Raw genomic sequence first — 22,197 nt, 5'->3', positions numbered from 1 at the left:
GAATAGAGGAGGGAAAAGAAGGTGAAACCAAAGGAATAAGTAATATCTTCAAAGAAATAATAAGAGAAAATTTTCCAAAAATAGAGCAAGAGGTCAATACACAGGTCCAGGAAACTTATAGAACTCCCTTTAGACAGGATCGGAGAAGAGGATCCCCATGCCACATAATTGTCAAAATGACCAATGTGGAAGCCAAGCAGAGAATCTTAAAGGCAACAAAAACAAAGGGCCAATTGACATTCAGAGGCAAACCAATTAGAATCACTCCAGACTTCCCAAACCAAGTCATGAGAGCCAGAAGGGCTTGGAGTAACATATTCCAAACTCTGAAAGAAAACAACTTCCAGCCAAAAATTTCCTACCCAGCAAAACTATCTATCAAATTGGATGGAGAAATAAGAAGCTTCCATGACAAACAGAAACTGAAGGAATTTATGTCTTCAAAACCAGCGCTAGAGAAAATACTCAAAGAGATTAACTACAAAGAAGAAATAGGTAACACACACCAGAACCAGAGAAATAAGATTTTCCACCCAACAGACAACTAAGATTGGTTATCTGTGGAGATTCATTATTTATGTTAGTCTTTTACCTATCTCTAAATTGTATTGTTTGCTTTTATTGTTGCTAATTTCTAGGATTTCTAGTTGGAATACTAATATACCTTCAGATATAGTATTTGGAAATATTTTATCCCATTCTATCAGTAACTTTTAACTCGGTTTACGTTGTCTTTGGATATACAATATGCTTTTATTTTTTAGGGAGTTTGTTTACCCTTTTGCTGCTTGTGCCATTGAAATCATATCCAAGAAATCACTGCCAATTTCAATGTTGTGAGGTTTTATGACCCAGATTTTCTTCTAAAAGTTTATAGTCTTAAGATTTATATTGAGGTCTTTTATATATTTTGAGTTAATATTTGTATACGGTGTTAGGTAAGGGTCTGATTTTATTCTTTTCCATGTAATTATTATTTTTCAACAATATTTAGTTAAAAGATAATTATTTCCTCCACCAAATGTTCATGGAAACCTTGTCAAAAATAACCTGACAATATATGGAAGAATTTATCTCTAGGCTTTTATTTAACTCCAATGGTTTATATATCTGCCTTTAGAACAGTACTACACTGTTTCAATTATTGTAGCTTTATATGGTTTGAAATCAGAAAACACACATCTTCTAGCTTTGTTCTTTTTTGAGATCATTTTGGGTATCTAGAGTCCATATTCCATATTAGGATAGATTTTTGGTGAAAAATAAATAAATATATGATAGTTTCACCTTAAAAAAAAAAGAAAATATTCTCTGGTAAGAAAGAAAGCAAAAAGAAATATTGAAATGTTATCCTTAAGTCATCAAAAGCTTGGTATCAGACAAATGAAACTGTTATGTGAGATTATCAACGTTAATATTGGATAAATTGCTATAATACTAGATGTCAACCACTAAGCCAAGCATGGGAAGGAGGGATGCGGAGGGAACAGGGTGGCGATCGGGTAGGGGCTAACTGGGCGATGTGTGCATGTATGTCTACAAAAGTATTATTTTTATCCCATTATGATGTATGAATACAGTGCACCAATAAAATAAATTAAAAAAAATAATATGCCCAAACCAGGGAGTATTAGGGATACCAAAGAAACTCCACACAATGAAGGAGAAACCTCACCAAAGCTAGAATGGAAGGATAGAAGAGGAAAAAGGCTGAGGTTGATTAATGAAGGAGAATCATCCAAATTTGTATAAAAATATAAATATAGCATGATTAACCTGGACACTCATTGTTGGGAGGGGGAAAAGGGGTACCAAGCATAGTCTGAATTATGCCATTTTCAATATGTTCCACATAAAAATTAAAAAATAAATTTAAAAAATGTGTAGCTTTTTACACATTCTCAATGGATTTACAATGCACACCTATAATTCCAGTACTTGTCAGGCTGAGACAGGAGAGCTGCACATTCAAGGATAGCCTCAGCAGTGTAGTGAGAGTCTCAGCATCCTAGAGACCCTATTTTCTAAACAAAACATAAGAAGGGTTGAGGATATAGCTTGGAGGCAGAATGTTCCTCAGTTCAATGCCTAATACCAAACACACACAACAAAAACAAGAAGAAAAAATGGTGACTCCTGGGTTGAGAATGGAACTCAGTGGTAGAGTACTTGCGCAGCATGTGTGAGGGCCTGGGTCCATTCCCAGCACCATGTTCAAATTTAATTCTTCAAATTAATATTTCTTTCATCAGTAGTTTGATAGACAGATGAGTAAATATTAATTAAATCATGCCAAAAACATAATAGCAGCCATCAAGTCCTATATTTGAAAACTAGATAAACATTAACTATTACTGACTGTGATGACATAAATCAGTACCTATGACTTCGAACAGTCCTAGAAGAAGAGGTTTCTCTTTAAAGGAAGGTTCCTGTTTTTCTAGCAGTCCCAGAAGAAAATAGGTAAGTAAGATTCGAACAAACTGATTTAGCTCAACTTTGGGGAATAAGCATGATCTGTTATCTCGCTTCCGTCAGCCAGACCATCTCTGCAGTTTTACAGATTTTACTTTCTTCCTCTTTTTTTTTCTCTTGTGTGTGTGTGGTACTGAAAATGGAACACAGGAGTATTTAACCCCTGAGCCACATGCACAGCCCTATTTTAATTTTTATTTTGAAACAGGGTCTCCCTAACGCACTGAGGGCCTCACTGCATTGCTGAGGCTGCTCTCTGTCCTGCAATCCTCCAGTCTCAGCCTCCCAAGCACTGGAATTACAGATGTGCACCACTGTGCCTGGCTTTTCTTTTTTTTTGAGGGAGTGATGGAAATCAGATCCAGGGTCATGTATATGCTAGGCAAGTGCTCTACCATGAAGCCATATTGGTAGCCTATAAAAATCAATTTCAGATCTTTTTCTTCTGAAAGAAAGTGTTTTTGAGTCAGGCGTGGTGGCGCATGCTTGTAATCCCAGCATTTGGGAGGCTGAAACAGGAGGATCACGGTTCACAGACTTAGTGAGGCCCTCAGTAACTCAGTGAGACCCTGTTTCAAAATAAAGAAAGTTTAATTCTTAGTACCAGGTCACAATTTGCAGATTATTGATAGAAAAAGAACTGAGCTGTAAAGTTGGCGTAACTGACTGATAACCTCATTTTCTCCCTTTTTCTTTGTTCTACCCAAAAGGAATACAGTTATCAGAAATATTTTCCAGAAGCACCTCAGTTTCTTCAGCACTAAAATAAATACACTGTTTGTGTGAGATACAACATAACAGAACTTTGCTATCTCCTCACCTTATAAAAATAAAATGGCTGCAAATTGAGAACTTCAATAATCCAAGGAAAAGTACGAGGTGAGCTATAGGCAAAGAGCACGATTTCCAAACAGCAAGCCATCAAGGAACGATGAAATATGTCCTGCTCTAAAAGCACCTTGGGGAAGAAAAGAAATACAGATTAATATTTCTCGGCACTTTCAGTCTTTGTCATTCTATAAAAAACTACAATGACAAACTAACCTCTGCAAATTTTTTGGCATGCTACTGGGGATTAAACCTAGAAGCATTCTACCTCTGAGTTATACCTCTGGCCCTATTTTATTTTTAATTTTGAAATTGGGTCTCATTAAACTGCATATTGTCATATCTGGCATATACAAATTATTTTATGCTAGGTTATCAGAGATAAAAATTAGAGTTTTTGGGCTGGGGATACCGTTCATTTTACAGTCTTTGCCTAGCAGGCATAAGGCCCTATGTTGACTCTGCAGTACTAGAAAAAAATTATTAGAGCTCTCAAAATGGTAAAGTTTTCTTATATGTAATCTTGTTCACCGGTAGATCTTAAATGTAAATGAAGTATACATAACAATTGCATTGAAATCTGAATAATAAAATATTAAAAAATAAAATAATATATTCAATATTATGATCAAGATAAGAACATTAAGACTGATTTTGTGTGTGTGTGTGTGTGTGCGTGCGTGTGTAGTATTGGAGAGTGAACTCAGAAGCATTCTACCTCTAAGCTATGCCTCAGCCCTGTTTTATTCTCACTAGGTTGGTGAGAAACTCACTACTTGCTGAGGCTGTCTTCAAACCTGCAATCCTCCTGTCTCAGCCTCACAAGTACTGGGATTACAGGTTTGAGCCACCATGGCCAGTTTTTTTTTGTTCTTGTTATGTGTGCTACTCAGGATGAAACCCGAACATTCTACCTCCAAGCTATGCCCTCAGACCTATTTTATTTTTTAATTGAAAACAGGGTCTCACTAAGTTGCTGAGAACTTCACTAAGTTGCTGAGGCTGGCTTCGAACCTAGGATCCTCCTGTGTCAGCTTCCCAAGTACTGGGATTAAAAGAGTGCTGGCTGGCTGGCTGGCATGTGTGTGTGTGTGTGTGTGTGTGTGTGTGTGTGTGTGTGTGTGTGTGAGAGAGAGAGAGAGAGAGAGAGAGAGAGAGAGAGAGAGAGAGACAGACAGACACCACTGATTGAAACAATTAATGAAGGCTGGGCTTTGAAACTAGGATCCTCCTGTCTCAGCTTTCCAAGTACTGGGATTATAAGAGTGTGCCTCCATGCCAGGCTAGGGGGTGGTGGTGGGTGTGTTTGTGTGTGTGTCCAAAGACTGAAACAATTAGTGAAGACTGGGCGTGGTGTATGTGTGTGTGACCAATGATTGAAATAATTAGTGAAAGCTGGGGGTGCTGGTATATGCCTGTAATCCTAGTACTTGGGGGCTGAGACAGAAAAATTGCAAGTTTGAAAGCCACAGCAATTTAGCCAGATCCTCAGCAACTTACAAGATAATATTTCAAAATAATAATAAATGCTGGCCTGGTGGCGCACGCTTGTAATCCCTGCACTTGGGAGGTGGAGACAGGAGGATTGCGCAGGTTCGAAGCGAGCCTTGCTGGCTTAAAAGATCCTGTTTCCAAATAAAAATATAAAAAATGAGTGTCTGGGAATATAGCCCGGAGGTAGAAGGGTTTCCAGGAACCACAGTACTACCAAAAAAAAAAAAAAAAAATCAAATAATAAAAATAGTGCTAGGGTTGTAGCTCAGAGGTAGCATACCTCTGGATTCAATCCCTAGTACCAAAATATATATATATATATATTTTTTTTTAGGGTTTGTTGTTATTATTATTTTGTAATACTAGGAATTGCACACCAGGAAGCTCTACTGAACTACATCCCCAGTCTGCCTGCCTGCCTATCTATCAATCTATCTATTGTGGTATTGAAGATTGAACACAGGGGCATACTACCTCTGAGCTACCCTCAGTCCTATTTAATTTTTTTATTTTGAAATAGGATCTTGCTAAGTTACCATATACTGGCTTCAAACCTGTATTCTGCCTGTCTGAGCCCGTACAGATGTGTGCCATCACACTCTGCTCATGTACTCTTTATCTGTGTATGTGGTACGGGGAACTGAACCCAGGAACATTCTACCTCCAAGCTACACCCCTATTCCTTTCTGTTTTTGTTTTTGTTTGAAAACAGGGTCTTGTTAAGTTGCTGAGAGCCTTACTACTTGCTGAAGTTGTCCCTGAACTTGTGATCCTATCTCAGCCACCCAAGTATTAGGATTACATGTGTACGCCAGTATGCCCAGCTTCTTACACACTCTAGAATCAACTTTTTAGTGTCTTATTAAAATATAATTGGAGAACCAAAAATAATCTAGCATTTGAGGAAAACCTCAGTTTCAAAAATAAAAAGACTAAAAAATAGGTCTGCAGGAGTAGCTCAAAGGTACAATGCCCCTGTTTCATCCCCCTGGGTTCAATCCCCAGTTCTGAAACAACAACAACAACAACAACAACAACAACAACAACAACAACAACAACAACAGGAAAAAGGGGACCAAATGCAGAAGACATATGAAAAAGATTTCTAGGGTGAAAACAGAAATTCTGTTATAATAGTTATGCAGCATCCTTAGACATCAACCTATTCCTATCTGTTCCTATTGGAAGAAAAGATCAGAAAACTAAGAGTGACTGCAGAGACTAAGGGAAGGAGAAAGAGACTGAAAAATCATGTTGAGTTTAATTTGTAAAGAAATTATATTACGTACCTTTTGGAGACAGTGGTTAGGCTTGGTCAAATGATCAAAGAAAACAAAATTTTTTGTGTTTTGGTTTTTTTGGTGGTACTGGGGATGGAACCCAGAGGCTTTCTACCTACTTTATATTTTATTTGGAAACAGAGTCTCACTAAGTTGCTGAGAGCCTTACTAAGTAGCCGAGGCTGGCTTCGAACCTGTGCGATCTTCCTGTCTCAGCCTCCCAAGTACTGGGATTATAAGTGTGTACTACCATGCCCGGCAGCAAAGTATCTTTTTTAGAAAAACAACCATCACTTTATAATCCAAAAATCTCTGGGAGGCAGACTAATAAATATATATTAATTATAAGTTAGCTTAATATTTGAGAAGTGGAATTCATCATCACTAGTTGGGAATGAAGGAGAACAAACATCAATAATAAAGGACCTAAAAGTAAAGAATACGGATAGTACATCAAAGATGATTTTTATGTATTTCACATTTCTGCCTAGACATCTATCCCCAGATGTGCCAAAGTCAATTAAAATTAATGAAAATGTCATCTCGAACTGGGATGGTGGAACACCTGTAATCCCAGTACTTGAGAGGCTGAGACAAGAGGATCACAGGTTCAAGACTAGCCTCACCAACTTAAGGAGATTCTCAGCAACCTAGCAAAACCCTGTTTTGAAACAAAATAATAAAAAAGGCTAGGAGTGTAACTCAGAGGTAGAATGCTCTTGGGTTTAATCTCTAGTACCAAAAAACTAGTACCAAGAAAACTGCTTCCAAGATAGGACTTTTGGCCCCTGTCAGTGGCTAAGAGAGAGTAAATTCACTTACTGACATGTCCATTCCATGAAGTCTTCGTGTTTCCTGAACCATTACAGTCTCTAACATTTTATAATACAAAATTTCTGCCAGCTTTAATCTGTTTACAGCAAAGTCTAAAGGGAAACAAAGGAAAAAAATGTGCTATTAAAATCTGGTCAAAGCTGGGAGTGATGGCGCATGCTTGTAAGCCCAGCATTCGGGAGGCTGAGACTGGAGAATTATGGTTCGAGAATAGCCTCAGCTACTTAGGGAAGCCCGTTGCAACTCAGTGAGACCCTGTTTCAAAATAAAGAATAAAAAAATAGGGCAGGGGGTGTAGCTCGGAGGTCAAATGGCCCTGGGTTCCATCCCCAGACCCGCAAAATAAATAAATAAAATCTGGTTGAACCTGGCATGGTGGTACACGCTTGTAATTCCATTACTTAGGAGGCTGAGACACTAGGATTGCAGGTTCAAACCAGCCTCAGCAACTTAGTGAGGCTCTCAGCAACTTAGTGAGACCCTATTCCCAAATAAGATATAAAACTGGTCTAAAGGTTGTAGTTTGGAGGCAAAAAGCCTCTGGGTTCAAACCACAGTACAAAAAAAAAAAAAAGGTTAAAGACTAAAGCAGCAGAATATTTGCCTAACATGTATGAGGCCCTGAGTTTCATACAGAGCTCTACAGAGAAGAAGGAGAAAGAGGAGGAGGAAAAGGAGGAGGAAACTTGAATTTTAACTTTGGAGATAATCTATTTTCCTTTTCTTTTTTGCAGTACAGAAGATTAAACCTAGGGGCATTCTACCTCTGAGCTACACCCCTACCCTATTTTTTTATTTTTTAGCTTTTATTTGGAAACAGGGTCTCACTACGTTGCAGAGGGCCTCACAAGTTGCTGAGGCTGGCTGTGAACTGCAATTCTCCTGTCTCAGCCTCCCAAGTACTGGAATTACAAGCGTGTGCACCATGCCAGCTTCCTTTTTTCTTTTTTTTTTTTGGTACTGAGAATTGAACCCAAGGGCGTTCTACCTCCAAGCCACACCTCCAGCCCTATGTTATTCTTAGATATTTATACTTATTTATTTAGTGCTACTGGGGATTCAACCCAGGAGAAGTCTACTTCTCAGCTACACCTTAGCCCAATTTTTAAATTTATTTTGAAACAGCATCTCACTAAGTTATGGAGGGCTTCACTAAGTAGCTGAGGCTGGCCGCCAACCTGTGATCCTCCTGTCCCAGCCTCCCAAGTACTGAGATTACAGTAATGTGCCACCAGGCCCAGCAACAGTCTATCAATTTCAAGGCTATACCAACTTTACTTTCTCTTCTTACCGATGTGAGACCCTGGCTGCTCGTCTGTTGACTGAGTGTAGTGTTGGCAGAAAGTCTCTCCTATTCCTTTCACTATTTTCATAATGCTTTCCATAGGATTCCGCACACAAGATCTACAAAACAAGAGCACACTAATTACCAGAAAAAACAGAGATTACTGGCATTTCTCCCTTCAAGAATTAGTTTGGGTTTTAGTAGTCAAAGTTCTAGTATCACTTGTAAACTTATAAATGTAAACAAAATTTTATATATATAAAATAATGTATAATAAAGATCTATAAAATTTTATATAAAATTAGATTTCTTTTTTCTTTTTTTTTTTTTTTTGTGGTAAGGGGGATTCAGCCCAGAGGCATCCATCTCTGAGATATATACACACCCCTATTTTATTGTTTAGTTTGAAATAGGGTCTCACTAAGTTGCTTAGGGCCTCACTAATTGGCTGAGGCTGACCTGGAACCTGTATCCTCCTGTCTCAGCTTCCCAAGTAAAATTACATTTTTTTTTTTTTAACATATGAAAACACTTTTAAGCTTAGCGTGGTGGCACACACTTGTAATTCCAGTACCTGGGAGGATGAAACAGGAGGAACACAGGTTCAAAGTCAGCCTCAGTTACTTAGAAAGGCCCTCTACAACTTAGTGAGACCTTATTTCAAAAAAATAAAAAAATAGGGCTGGGGGTGTAGCTCGGAGATAGAATGTCTCTGAGTTCAATCCTCATAACTGCAAAAACAAATAAAACAAAAACACTTTTAGCTGGGCATAGTGGTATACCCCTGTAATTCTAGTAGTTGGGAGGCTGAGACAGGAGGATCTAAGTTTGAGCCAGCCTCAGTAACTTAGTGAGGCTCTCAACAACTTAGTGAGACTGTTTCAAAACAAAAAATAAAAAGGGCTGAAGGTACAGTATGGAGGTAAAATATCACTGAGTTCATTCCCAGTACCAAAAAAAATTAGATTTATTTATTTATTTACTTATTTGTTTTGTGGTAATGGAGATTGAAGCCAGAGACATTCTAATTCTACCTCCAAGCTACACCTCTAGTCCTATTTTTTATTCTTTATTTTGAAATGAGGTCTCATTAAACTGTGGAGGGTCTCATTAAATTGTGGAGGGCCTTTTTGCTAGCTGTGAACCTGCAATCCTCCTTTCTCAGCCTCCCAAGTACTGGGATTACAAGCATGCGCAACCATGCCCAGAATAAAGGATATTTCAAATTAGATTTGTTTAGGCCAGGCATGGTGGCGTACGTTTGTAATCCCAGCACTTGGGAGGCTGAGACGGGAGGATCACAGGTTCAATGATAGCTTTAGCTACTACTTAGTGAGGCCTTTTTCAATTCAGTGAGACCCTGCTTCAAAATAAAGAATTAAAAACTAGGGCTGGGGGTGTAGCTCGAAGGTAGAATGCCCCTGGGTTTCATCCCCAGCACCACACACACACACAAAAATTATTTAGCTGGGCATGGCCAGCCTCAGATATTTAGTGAGCCCCTGTTTCAAAATAAAGAACAAAATAGGGCCGGGTGTGGTGGTGTATGCTTGTAATCCCAGTATTTGAGAGGCTGAAACAGGAGGATCGAGGTTTGTGGACAGCCTCAGCTACTTAGTGAAGCCCTTTGCAAATCAGTGATACCTTGTTTTAAAGAATAAAAAATAGGGCTGGTGATCTAGCTTGGAGGTAGAATGCCCCTGAGTTCCATCCTTAGTACTGTAAAAAACCCAAAAAAACAAATTAGGGCTATGGATGTACCTCAAGCTCAGAGGTAGGCATACCCCTGGGTTCAATCCCAAGTACCATTAAAAAAAAAAAATTAATTAAAAAGATTAAAAAAAAAAAAACAGGCCAGGCGTGGTGGTGCATGCTTGTAATCCCTGCACTTGGAAGGCGGAGACAGGAGGATCATGCAGGTTCAAAGTCAGCCGTGCTGGCTTAAGAGACCCTGTTTCCAAATAAAAAATAATATAAAATAGGTCTGGAAGTGTAGCCCGGAAGTAGAAGGGCTTCCAGGAACCCCAGTACCACCAAAATAAAAGATTAAAAAGCCATTTACCATTTGTAAAAACAATGTCATTGTACTTACTCAAAAATATTCATGAGTTGCTCACTTGGTGCATCCCTCAGCCCAGCCACAGTACTCTGTAAGCGGCTCACACTCTGGGTGGCTGAAGCAACGGGAGTAATGACAGCTTCTTTTTCCCGTAAGTATCGCCGCCCTGTCAGTGGTGTTGAAGGTGCAAATGATCGTTTCTGTCAGAAAATAAAACCCTGAGATTAAAAAGTTACTTTTCCTCTATATATGATTAATTCGGTACATATACCATCTTCTCTATTTTTTATTTTTATTTTGCAGTACTGAGGATGGAACCCAGGGGCATTCTTACTTTTCCTTCTTTTGTTACCCACCAAATTTTAAGCAATAAATATGCTAATTAATATCTATGCCTTTGAATAATACTATTTCAAAACACTTTCTATCTCTATTAATTTTTTTCCCAATACTGAGGATGGAACCCAGGGGCATTCAACCTTCAAGCTACACCCCCAGCCCTATTTTTTATTCTTTATTTTGAAACAGCGTCTCACTGAGTTGCAAAGGACCTCACTAAGTAGCTGAGGCTGTACAGGAACCGCAATCTTCCTGTCTTAGTCTCCCAAATGCTGGGATTACAAGTGTGTGCCACGATGCCAGGCTCTATATTATCTTCTTAAAACTAATTTGAAGCCAGATGTGGTGGCGCATGCTTGTAATCCCAGTACTTGGGAGGCTGAGACAGGAGGATTGAGCAGGTTCCAAGCCAGCCTCAGCTACTTATCAAGGCTTTCAGCAGCTTAGTGAGACCCTGTTTCCAAATAAAATATAAAATAGGTCTGCGAATGTAGCATGGAGGTAGAAGGCCCCTGGGTTTCATTCCCAGTACCACAAAAAACAAATAAACAGCTGGGCATGGTGGCACACGCTTGTAATCCCCGCGCTTGGGAGGCTGAGAAAGGAGGATCACACAGGTTCAAAACCAGCCTCAGCTACCACTCAGTGAGTGAGGCTCTCAGCAACCTAGTGAGACCCTGTTTCCAAATAAAATATAAAATAGGTCTGGGAGTATAGCCCAGAGGTTGAAAAGCCCCTGGGTTCCACCCCCAGTACCACAAAACACACACACACACACACACAAAAAAAAAAACAAATAAAACAACTAATTTGAAATATAACATATACATATTTTAAATTTATATATGAGGAATTAGGCAGAGAGAATTTTAAAAACTTGTTTAAGCTAACAAAATTGACCTAGGTGTGGTGGTGTATGTAATACCAGTACTTGGGAGGCTGAAGCAGAACTGCAGGTTCAGGGCAAGCCTCAGGAACTCAGTGAGACACTCTTAAAAAAAAAAAAAATAGGACAGTGCACCAATAAAATAAATTAAAAAAAAAATAGGGCTGGAGGTATAGCTCAGAGGTAGAATTCCTCTGGGCTCAATTTCCAGTATATATAAATATAAAAGCTAACAAAGTTAATGGTAGAGCTCGGTCTAAAACTAAAGTTTCCAATTTTATGTTATAGTTAGATAGAGAATGGCTCCTTGAAGCTCATAAATTAGTGTTTGGAGTTGATGTAACTGAGTCAAAGGGCTGCAATCCCAGCAGTGGATAAATGGATAAACCCACTGTAATGGATTTATCTGGGTGGTGACCCAGGCAAGTACAGGGTGGCTGGGGGTGGGTCCCTGGGGTGTGGCCTTGGGGTTAATGGATGCTCCTCCCCCTGCCCACTCTCTTTTGCTTCCTCTCTCCATGATGTGAGCACAGCTCATGTGCTCTCTTTCTCCACTTCCTGTAGCCATGCCCTGAGATCTGGCTTCACATGGACTGAACCCGAAACCGTAAGAAAAATCTTTCCTCTTTTACACTGATTAGTCTTTTATATTATAGATGCAAGAATGCTGATGGATACACTCTAGAAGAGTGAAGTTTTCCTTAGACGTCATCCTCCAAACCATTTCACACGTGAATACAGAATTAAGCTCTGGCTGTTAACAATCTCTAGAGTCATACAGCTGAAATCTGAGGACAGCACAGTATTTTGCTCCATGAAGAGTAGGAAAGCAAATGGGTAGGAAAGCAACTTTTTTTTTTTTTTTTTTGCGGGTCTGGGGATGTAACCCAAAGGCATTTGACCTCTGAGCTACACCCCTGCCCTATTTTTTAGTCTTTATTTTGAAACAGGGTCTCACTAAGTTGTGGAGGGCCTCACTAAGTAGCTGAGGCTGTCCGCGAACCGCGATCCTGTCTCAGCCTCCTGAATGCTGGGATTACAAGCATGCGCCACCACGCCTGGCTAGGAAAGCAAATTTTAAGGCGATGTAACAGAGGCTAAGTTTGAAGCAAAGAAAGATGGCAAGAAAGCATAAATTTTTATGTCAAAAGACACACAATGTCATGATAAACCCAGGTGTACAGAGAAAATGTAGCCAAAATATTAATAGCAAAAACCAAGGTAAAAATAATGAAATGTCATAGTTTTAAAAAATTACCTTTTAAGCTTTCATGGAAAATATAAATTAGTAGAAGAAACTCAAGATTTAACTTGAAAGATGCTTCTGCTGTTAGTAAAATCACAGAGAGAAAGAAAAAGATCATTCAAGACTGAGGCCAGGCTAGATTATATTACTTTTTCAAAGTGCTGTTGAAGGTTATACTCCACACTAGCCTGTGCTGTCAGTTTCCCCAATGGGGTGTCACCAGTGAATTTTCGAGGCGTTCCAATTTCTTCTTCTGCATCTGCTCCCAAAAAAATCCTCTCATCAAAGTCACCAACAGTAAGAACATATTCTTCATACTCCTTGTTCACTGCTTTGCTGGAAAGAGAATTATTTTAACCCACTGGAATAAAATTAAGTTACACAATAGATGACCTCATTTAAGACAGACATAGTCCAAAGCTTGAGAAAACTCCTGACTTTCTAGTTTTTGTTATGTTGTCGGTACTGGAGATGGAACCCAGGTGCATTCTACCGCTGAGCTACAACCCCAGTCCTATTTTTTATTCTTTATTTTCAAACAAGGTCTCTCACTAAGTTGCAGAGGGCCTCACTAAGTAGCTGAGGCCTCCCACAAACCCGTGATCCTCCGGTCTCAGCCTCCCATGTATTGGGATTATGAGTGTGTGCCACCACGCCCAGCTGACTTGCTAGTTTTTAATCAAACAGTATCAGAGGCTCCTATATGATTATGAACATTGCATTCACATACAGTAATAACTACTTCAACAACAAGAGAAAATACATATTTAATGCGAAAACTAGGTGAAGCTAAGTGAGCTAGGTGAAGGGAAAGAAAATGATACTCAACCACTGAGGAAACAACAGTGGCTTTGAAATATGGACACCTTGAGTTTGCTAACATTTGGTTAATGAAAAGATGTAAAACCAAATACAGAGGTCTTTGGGCTCATTTATGAGTTCCTCAGCAGAGCATGGCGGTTTTATTTTGAGGTACTAGGGATTGAACCCAGGGCATTCTACTTCTAAGCTACACCCCCAGCCCTATTTTTTATTCTTTATTTTGAAACAGGGTCTTACTGAGTTGCAAAGGGCCTCATTAAGTAGCTGAGGCTGTTCGCAAACTGAGATCTTCCTGTCTCAGCCTCCCTAATGCTGGGATTTCAAGAGTGCATCACCACACCCGGCCCTATTTTAAATGCCAATGGTTTCTTAAAGGTATTAAAACCAATCAGACCAATCAGGCCTAGTAACAAAATTCATTTAATGCTATTAAAGCAGAAGGAATTTAAATATGGAAGATTTACCTTGATATACAACTGTTTCACTTAACAATCTTCAACAAATCATTGTAGGCAGGCTGTAATAAGCCCAATACCATTACTGCCAAATACTTACCTATTATCAGTAAAATTGGAAAGGTCCAGGAGGCATTCTCCTTTTAAAATCTGCAGGAAAAATTAATTAATCTGTAATTAAATATACTAACACACATAGAAGCATGAACTTTCTTTAAATATTCATACTGCTCACACACATAAACAACATACCAAACATTTCTTTTTAGACCGGTAAAATCTTTTTTTGTGTGTGTGTGTGGTACTGGGGATGGAATCCAGGGACATTCAACCTGCCAGCTACAACCCCACCCCTATTTATTCTTTTTCTTTTCTTTTTTTTTTTGTGGTACTGGGGGTGGAACCCAGGTGTTTTCCTACCTCTGGGCTACACTCCCAGACCTACTTTATACTTTATTTGGAAACAGGTTCTCATTAAGTTGCTGAGAGCTTCACTAAGTAGTTGAGGCTGACTCTGAACCTGTGTGATCCTCCTGTCTCAGCCTGCCAAGTGCTGGGGTACAAGTGTGCGCCACCATGCCTGTCTCTTATTCTTTATTTTTTGAAACAAGGTCTCACTGAGTTGCAAAGGGCCTCACTAAGTAGTAGCTGAGGCTGAGAACTGTGACACTCCTGTCTTAGCCTGCACCACAACACCTGGTTAGACTAGTAAAATGTATTTAACATGAAATAATTTTTTTTTTTGAAACAGGGTCTCACTAAGTTGCAGAGGGCCTCACTAAGGAGCTGTGTCTGGACTCAAACACTAGATCCTCTTGTCTCAGCCTCCCAAGTACTGGGATGACAAGAGTAGGCCACCATGCCTGGCTGCAATAAAATATTATAAATTATTTTTCTTTTTTTTGGGGGGGGGCACAGGGGAATGGAAGCCAGGGGCATTCTATCTCCAAGCAACACCTCCAGCCCTATTTTTTTTTTTTAGTCTTTAACTTTTTTAAACAGGATCTCACTGAGTTGCAAAGGGCCTAACTATGTAGCTGAGGCCGCCCACAAACCATGATCCTACAGTCTCTGCCTCCTGAATGCTGGGACTCCAAGCGTCCAGCTATGGAAACTAATATTTTTGAATGATTAAATGCTTCAGGCAAGTAAAGTATTAAAAAGGAATATATAGTCTTATTCCTGGCAAGATAGAAGAACTATATTGTTACTAATATTTTCTCTGTATCCACTTAAATTTCTCTGTATCCATTTAAATTATTATACAATGAGGGATTCACTTAGATGATGGTTTCACTTCTGGAATGAAAGAAGTGCTATAATAATTACCCCAAGACAACAGACAAATACCAAGTAATCCAGACAAACCAAGATATATAGTTATTGTACCCTAGAGCTAGTGCATTATGTCTGCATAGCACATCAAACATAAACCCTGGTTCCTTTAAAATTTTACTTTGTTGGAGATATTTAACAAACAAGGAGTCATGATAAATCCATACTGGAGAAAATATAAGACTAAATAACAAAAGTTTGTGTACAGAAGAAACCAGTTAGGGAAGGCTTTATGCTTTAAAACAAAATCTCCAGCATGGCATCATGGTACATGCCTGTAATTCCTGTACTTGGGAGGCTGAGACAGGAGGATCACAGGTTCAAGGACAGCCTCAGCAAGTACTGAGACTTATCAGCCTAGCAAGATGCTGTTTCAAAATAAAATAATAAAACAGGCTCAGGGGTGTAATTTGGAGGTAGAATGCCTCTGGGTTCAATCCCCAGTACCCGAGCTGGGCGTGGTGGCGCACGCTTGTAATCCCCATGCTTGGGAGGCTGAGACAGGAGGATCACACAGGTTTGAAGCCAGCCTCAGCTACTTAGTAAGGCTCTCAGCAACTTAGTGAGATCCTGTTTCCAAATAAAATATCAAATAAAATATAAAATAGGTCTGGTAGTATAGTCCAAAGATAGAAGTCCCCTGGGTTCCACCCCCAGTACCACAATAAATAAATAAATAAATAAATAAATAAATAAATAAATATCAGAAATCAATCCCCAGTACCTCTTCCCACAATATATTATGAGATATTGATATCTCATAATACAAAGTGGAGGACCACAGTGATAACCTAATCAAAATCCATTTTACCAAAGAAAAATCAGAAGGCCTAACTAGATTATATGGTGGCTCAATTGAGAAATTGAGACCCCCCCAACAAGCTAATTTATAAGTATAAAAATATAGTTAAGTTAATCAATGAGAAAACATTCGATAATTCATGCAGGTGGATAGCCTGCAAGTGGCTATAAAATTATAGTGGATCTGCTCTATTTACGTGGAATTAAAGTGACAGTTATTATACTACTTTTAGTAAACAGCAGTTATTCAAATTGTGGTGGCAAATTAGTTGGCATACTAAGACTTCCTGTTTTTCATAAATTTTCCATCAGGTTGGCACTGATGAACTGTTCTTTAGAATTCTCCTATAGTTGTTCCTGACAATGAGTTTGAAAATACAAATCTTCAGTCACATTCTCCAAGAGTGCAGTTTCTCATATCACACAAGGTCATAGGGCAATTCTGCATCTTACCAAAGAATGAAGCCTGGAATCTTGTCCCCTGAGTCCTAGAATGTTGAGAACATTTTTCCCTTTGAGCTATTGCTGACTCCTGAACATCTCTCAACCACTTATAAGTACAGTACCTTTCTATCAAAAAGTTTCAAAATATATGGCTTGAAGTAGTGCTCCTTTATTCCTTTAGCTTCTACTAGAAGTCCATCATGTAGCTCGCACAGCAGAGCAATGATGCAGGGAGGCTCTCCAGAAGCCCTGAAGTCAGCAGTGTGGAAATCTGATGGTAGACCTAGTTTGATAGAATATGAAGAGGAATGGGGTGGGGGGGTAAAGAGGGGAAGATAGTTAGGTTTTAAAATTCTTCTCCCCAAAATTAAAATTAGTTTTCAAAATAAATAAAAGTCTTACCTTTAAATGATGGGTTCAGCAAATCTTGTCTATTTGGACACATAATGGCATTGGCAAAAATCAAGTCCAAGCAGCACAGAAGTAAATGATAAGAGTTTACTAAATCATCTCCAATCATATGAAAATTACCTTTATAAGAAAAAAGAGAAGACACAAAAACCAGAAACCTCTTATGTTATTACACCAAATTCTCACAGATAAAATGTAAAACCACTGTCACCTTACCCTTAGTATAAACAAACAGTGTCCAACAGAAATTAAAGAGATCCTTAACACTGCAAGGAATTCTCCTATAAAGAGAGAAAAAAAATGTATTTTTATATGACTTGTTTATTAAGTATCATATAAACTGAAATAGTAAATATAAATAGTAAAGTTCAAACTAAATGTAAAATTCCATTCAGAAAAAACAGATAACCTAATGGCTTATGAAATGAACGTAAGTAACCTTTTTTTAAATCAACATTTAAAAATCCAGATTATAGTTGGGCGAGGTGGTGCATGCTTGTAAACCCAGCATTCGAAGGCTGAGATAGAAGGATCAGTTCACATCGCAGTTCAATACTACTTAGTGGGGTCATCTGCAATTCAATGATATCTTATTTCAAAATAGAGAATAAAAAATAGAGATGAGGGTGCAGCTGAAGGTAAAATGCCCCTGGGTTCCATCCCCAGTACCGCAAAACAAAAACAAACAAAAAACAGATTATAAACTGGGTGTAGTGGAACACTTCTAATCCCAGTATTTGGAAGGCTGAGACAATAGAATCACAGGATCAAGGACTCACAATTTATCAAGACCCTCAGCAACTTAGTGAGACTTTGTTTCAAAAACCAAAAACATTGCCTGCTGGCGTGGCACGCTTGTAATCCCTGCGCTTGGGAGGCTGAGACAGGAGGAACAGGCAGGTTTGAAGCCAGCCTCAGCTATTTAGTGAGGCTCTCAGCAACTTAGTGAGACCCTGTTTCCAAATAAAATAGAAAATAGGTCTGGGAGTATAGCCCGGAAGTAGAAAGCCTCTGGGATCCACCCCCAGTACCACAAAAAAAAAAAAAAAAAAAAAAAAAAAAACAGCAAAAAACAAAACAAAAAAACCCAAAAAACATAAACCAGCAAAGTGGCACACACCTGTAATCCCAGTACTTGGGAGGCTAAAGCAGGAGGATTTCAAGTTGGAGGACTGTCTCAGCAAGTAGTGAGACTCTCAACAAGCTAGAGAGATACTGTTTCAAAATAAATACAAAAATGGGGCTGGGGATGTAGCTCAGAAGTAGAATGCCTCTGGGTTCAATCCCCAGTTTCAAAAAATAAAATAAAAAATATATTTTAAAAAAAAGTAGTTTGGAGGAAGAATGTTTCTGGGTTCAACTCCTAGTACTCCCTGCAAAATCAAAATATAGAAAAATAAGTGAAAGTATTACCCTGAATTTCCAGAGAAGAGTAATTATACATGGACTTAAAGAGAAACTTAAGTCCCTGCAAGTGGATACTTCTATAAAAGGCAGACTTTTGGGAGCCCAAACTCCCCTGAAAAACCTGCATCAAGCTTTATGTGGGTTATGTAGGGTTAGGGTCTCACCTCTGCTTCCTGCTTCGTGGCAACTTTGGTAGCTCTTCATAGGGGTTTTGAAATATATCTAGGAAAATTGGCTCGAATTTTTTAAAAATTACAGTAGACACTTCAAAATTTCTTTCTAGCCTTTCTATACGTTCACGAAATTCTTGTGGCAGATTTGACATGTCCATCCACTTCTTCATTTTACTAAAAAACTGTATTAAGCTAAAAAAAGACAGGAAAAATAAAGCAACTTTTAAAATTAGTTCATATAATCAAGTGAAAAGGATACAGTTTATTCACGCCTAAGGATATTTAAAAACCTGAATTTACAGCCAGGCTTGGTGGCACACAACTTGTAATATTAATGCTTGGGAGGTCGAGACAGGAGGATCACAGGTTTATGGCCAGCCTCAGCAACTTAGGGAAGCCCTTAGCAACTTAGAGTGACCCTGTTTCAAAATAAAAATAAAATAGGATTGGGGGTATAGCTCAGAGGTAGAAGGTCCCTGGGTTCAAACCTTAGAACCATTATAACAAATCTGATTTTATTAAAAGCAAACAACAAAAGCCCAAGTGCTATGAAATTATTTTGGTGCACCATTGGATGTAGATTTTGAGCTGGTGGTTATAAATGGTGTCATCTACTATGCAGGGAGATACAGTACCTACCTGCTTCTTTTACTGTCTACAGCACCTAGACAATGCTGTGCCCATAAATTATAAACTGGGCATGGCAGCGCATGTTTGTAATCCTAGTATGTAGGAGGCTAAGGCAAGAAGATTGCAGGTTTGAGGATAGCCTCAGAAAATAGTGAGACTCTCAAGCTGCCTGTGGTAGAAAGCCCCTGGGTTTTATACCCAGTACCACAAAAATAAATAAAATAAATAAATAAATAAATAAATAAATAAATAAATAAATGGCTGGGAGGCATAGCTCAGAGATAAATTGCCCCTGAATTCCATCCTAAGTACAAAAAAAGGAAGTTAATCACAAAACCACCTCACTGTTAGAGGTAGGAAGTAAAATTCAAGTGTTTGAGTTCCAAGGCATGGTTTCACCACCAAAAATAAAGTAGGTAACCACATAGTAACAACAACAACAACAACAACAAAAAAAAAAAAAGAGTAAAATCAGTAGATAATTACTCTTTCTTCCTGGCTTATTCAATTCTGAGTACATTTTGTTAGTATGATCTTTGAATGAAAACTTGTTCTGTCAAAGCTCAATTGAGTGTCTAGTTAAATGTTTAGTACCACATACAGGATAATACTTGTAATTTAATCTAATGAAGATATATATCATCAACTAATTTGTCATAGATATTTAACTGTGGACATGCTAAAATCCGATACACTAAGACATTCTTATCAATAGCAAAAACATTTGCCAATTTTTTGTTTGTTTACAAATTAGTTCCTATAGAAGACTTTTCATTCTGTGAATGTGAAACCCCTTTCCTTTGAAGAATTTCCCGTATCTTTCTGTAGATAGGTCAGCTTCACTGAAGTTAGGATGAAGCACATCCGTTGAGATCTGTCCTCAGATCATCTGCTTGGCATTCTAAATCTGAAGTTGGTGGTTCAGAGCAGTGAAAACTTGGTCAATTCCTAATAACTAGCAATATTCAACTACTAGGGGAAGGGATAGCATTGCTGGCCATGTACACTGTAACCTTGTAGTTGAGTCTATGATACATTTTTTGGTTGTGGAGTCAGCCTCCTTTGTTCCTGGCACACTTTCCAAGCTTTGCTGTGATGGTACTGGGGATAGAATTCCTATTTCTGATCTACACCCCTGGCCCTATTTTATTTTGAAACAGGGTCTTGCTAGTTGCTGAGGCTGGCCACCAACCTGTGAATCTCCCGTCTCAGCTTCCCAAATACTGAGATTACAGGCGGGTCCCAGCATCTGGCTAGCAGTTTTGCTTTAGGTCAGAAGTTATTAAAAGAACTTGTAGACAATGTGGATAAATTCTCTCAACTTCAAACAATGAAATGAACACAATTTTTGAAACAGGGACTCACTGAGTTGTGGAGGACCTAAGTTGCCAAGGCTGGCCATGAACCTGTGATCCTTCTGCCTCAGTCTCCCAAGAACTAGGATTATAAGCGTGTGCCACCATCCCAACACTACTTGTTAATACTATGCTTAATGGCAAAACAAGTTTTTTTTTTTTTTTTTTTTTTTTTTGCAGTGCTGGGGATGGAACTCAGGGGCATTCTACCTCCAAGCTACAACCCCAGCTCTATTTTTTTATTCTTTATTTTGATACAGGGTCTCAATTAATTGCAAAGCACCTCAGTATATAGCTGAGGCTGTCTTCCTGTCTCAGCCATCTGAATGCTAGGACTATTACAAGCCTGTGCCACCACACCTAGCTAGCAAAACGAGTTTTTTTTGTTTTGTTTTTCTGTTATTGGCAATGCTGGGGATTGAACCCAAGGATGCACTATAACCCCAGGCTATTTTTTTTTTTTTTTTTTTTTTTTGGTGGTGGTGGTGGGGTGGAACCCAGAGGCTTTTCTAGCTCTGGGCTATACTTCCAGACCTATTTTATACTTTATTTGGAAACAAGATCTCACTATTGCTGAGAGCCTCACTCAGTAGCTGAGGCTGGCTTTGAATCCATGTGATCCTCCTGTCTCAGCCTCCCAAGTGCTGGGATTACAAATGTGCGCCACCAGGCCCGGCAAACCCCAGGCTATTTTAAAATGTTTATTTTAAGACAGAGTCTCACTGAGTTACCCATGCTGGTCTCAAACTTCCAATCCTCCTGCCTTAGTCTCCTGAGTCACTGCAATTACAGGGGTGTAGCACCATGAGGTAGAATGCTCCTGGGTTCCATCCAGAGTATCACAAAATAAATAAATAAATAAATAAATAAATAAATAAATAAATAAATAAATAAAATAAAAAGAACTGGGGAGTCCAGGTGTGGTGTCGCACACTTATAATCCTAGCTTTCGGGAAGCGAAGACTGGAGGATCGCAGTTTGTGACAGCCTCAGCTACTTAGCGAGGCCCTTCGCAACTCGGTAAGACCCTGTTTCAAAAATAAAAAGACTACAAAATAGGTCTGGGGATGTAGCTTGGAGGTACAATGCCCCTGGGTCCCATCCTCAGTACCGCAAAAATAAATAAATAAAATAAAATAAAATAAAATAAAATAAAATAAAAATGGACTAGGGGAGCCAGGTGTGGTGACATATGCTTGTAATCTCAGTATTTGGGAGGCTGAGAGGGGAGGATTACAGGTTCACAAATAGTGTCAGCTAATTAGGCCCTCTGCAACTTAGACCCAGTCTCAAAATAAAAAATAAAATATAGGGCGAGGTAAAATGCCCCTGGATTCAATCTCCGGTACCGCAGAAAGAAAGAAAGAAAGAAAGAAAGAGAGAGAAAGAAAGAGTAATTAAAGAGAGCTGGGGCACAGAATGCCCCTGGCTTCAATATCCCCAGTACCAGGCAAACAAACAAACAATGTCAATGTCATAAAAAACAAAGAAAGGCTGTGAAATTGTTCCCGATTAAAGGAGAATAAGTGGATACGATGAGTAAATGCAATCTGATGAGTAAATGCAATCTAAACTGAAAATTATAGTCAAAGAAAAAAATGCTATGAAGAATTTTATCACATCAACTAACAAAACTAG

At 38.8% G+C, this 22,197-nt stretch overlaps 1 protein-coding gene across 2 annotated transcripts in view; it reads right to left on the bottom strand.

Annotated features, from left to right (window-relative positions):
• The window catches only part of RBL1 (RB transcriptional corepressor like 1), a gene marked incomplete at both ends in the record, with an annotated part of 69,352 nt that overhangs the window by 39,856 nt on the left and 7,299 nt on the right, over window positions 1–22,197 (bottom strand). For both annotated transcript variants that reach the window (XM_080716305.1, XM_080716306.1), the window contains 10 exons: window positions 3,296–3,433; window positions 6,900–7,003; window positions 8,203–8,315; window positions 10,289–10,455; window positions 12,876–13,062; window positions 14,104–14,153; window positions 16,706–16,866; window positions 16,986–17,114; window positions 17,211–17,275; window positions 18,566–18,766. In XM_080716305.1, coding sequence (XP_080572431.1) covers window positions 3,296–3,433; window positions 6,900–7,003; window positions 8,203–8,315; window positions 10,289–10,455; window positions 12,876–13,062; window positions 14,104–14,153; window positions 16,706–16,866; window positions 16,986–17,114; window positions 17,211–17,275; window positions 18,566–18,766 — 1,315 coding nt within the window. The remainder of the gene's footprint in view (window positions 1–3,295; window positions 3,434–6,899; window positions 7,004–8,202; window positions 8,316–10,288; window positions 10,456–12,875; window positions 13,063–14,103; window positions 14,154–16,705; window positions 16,867–16,985; window positions 17,115–17,210; window positions 17,276–18,565; window positions 18,767–22,197) is intronic.

Source organism: Muscardinus avellanarius (genome assembly GCF_963383645.1).
Source record: "Muscardinus avellanarius genome assembly, chromosome: 19".
NCBI classification, from domain to species: domain Eukaryota; kingdom Metazoa; phylum Chordata; class Mammalia; order Rodentia; family Gliridae; genus Muscardinus; species Muscardinus avellanarius.
The sequence above is the reverse complement of the archived record's forward strand: the minus strand, read 5'-3'. Positions and strand labels throughout refer to the sequence as shown.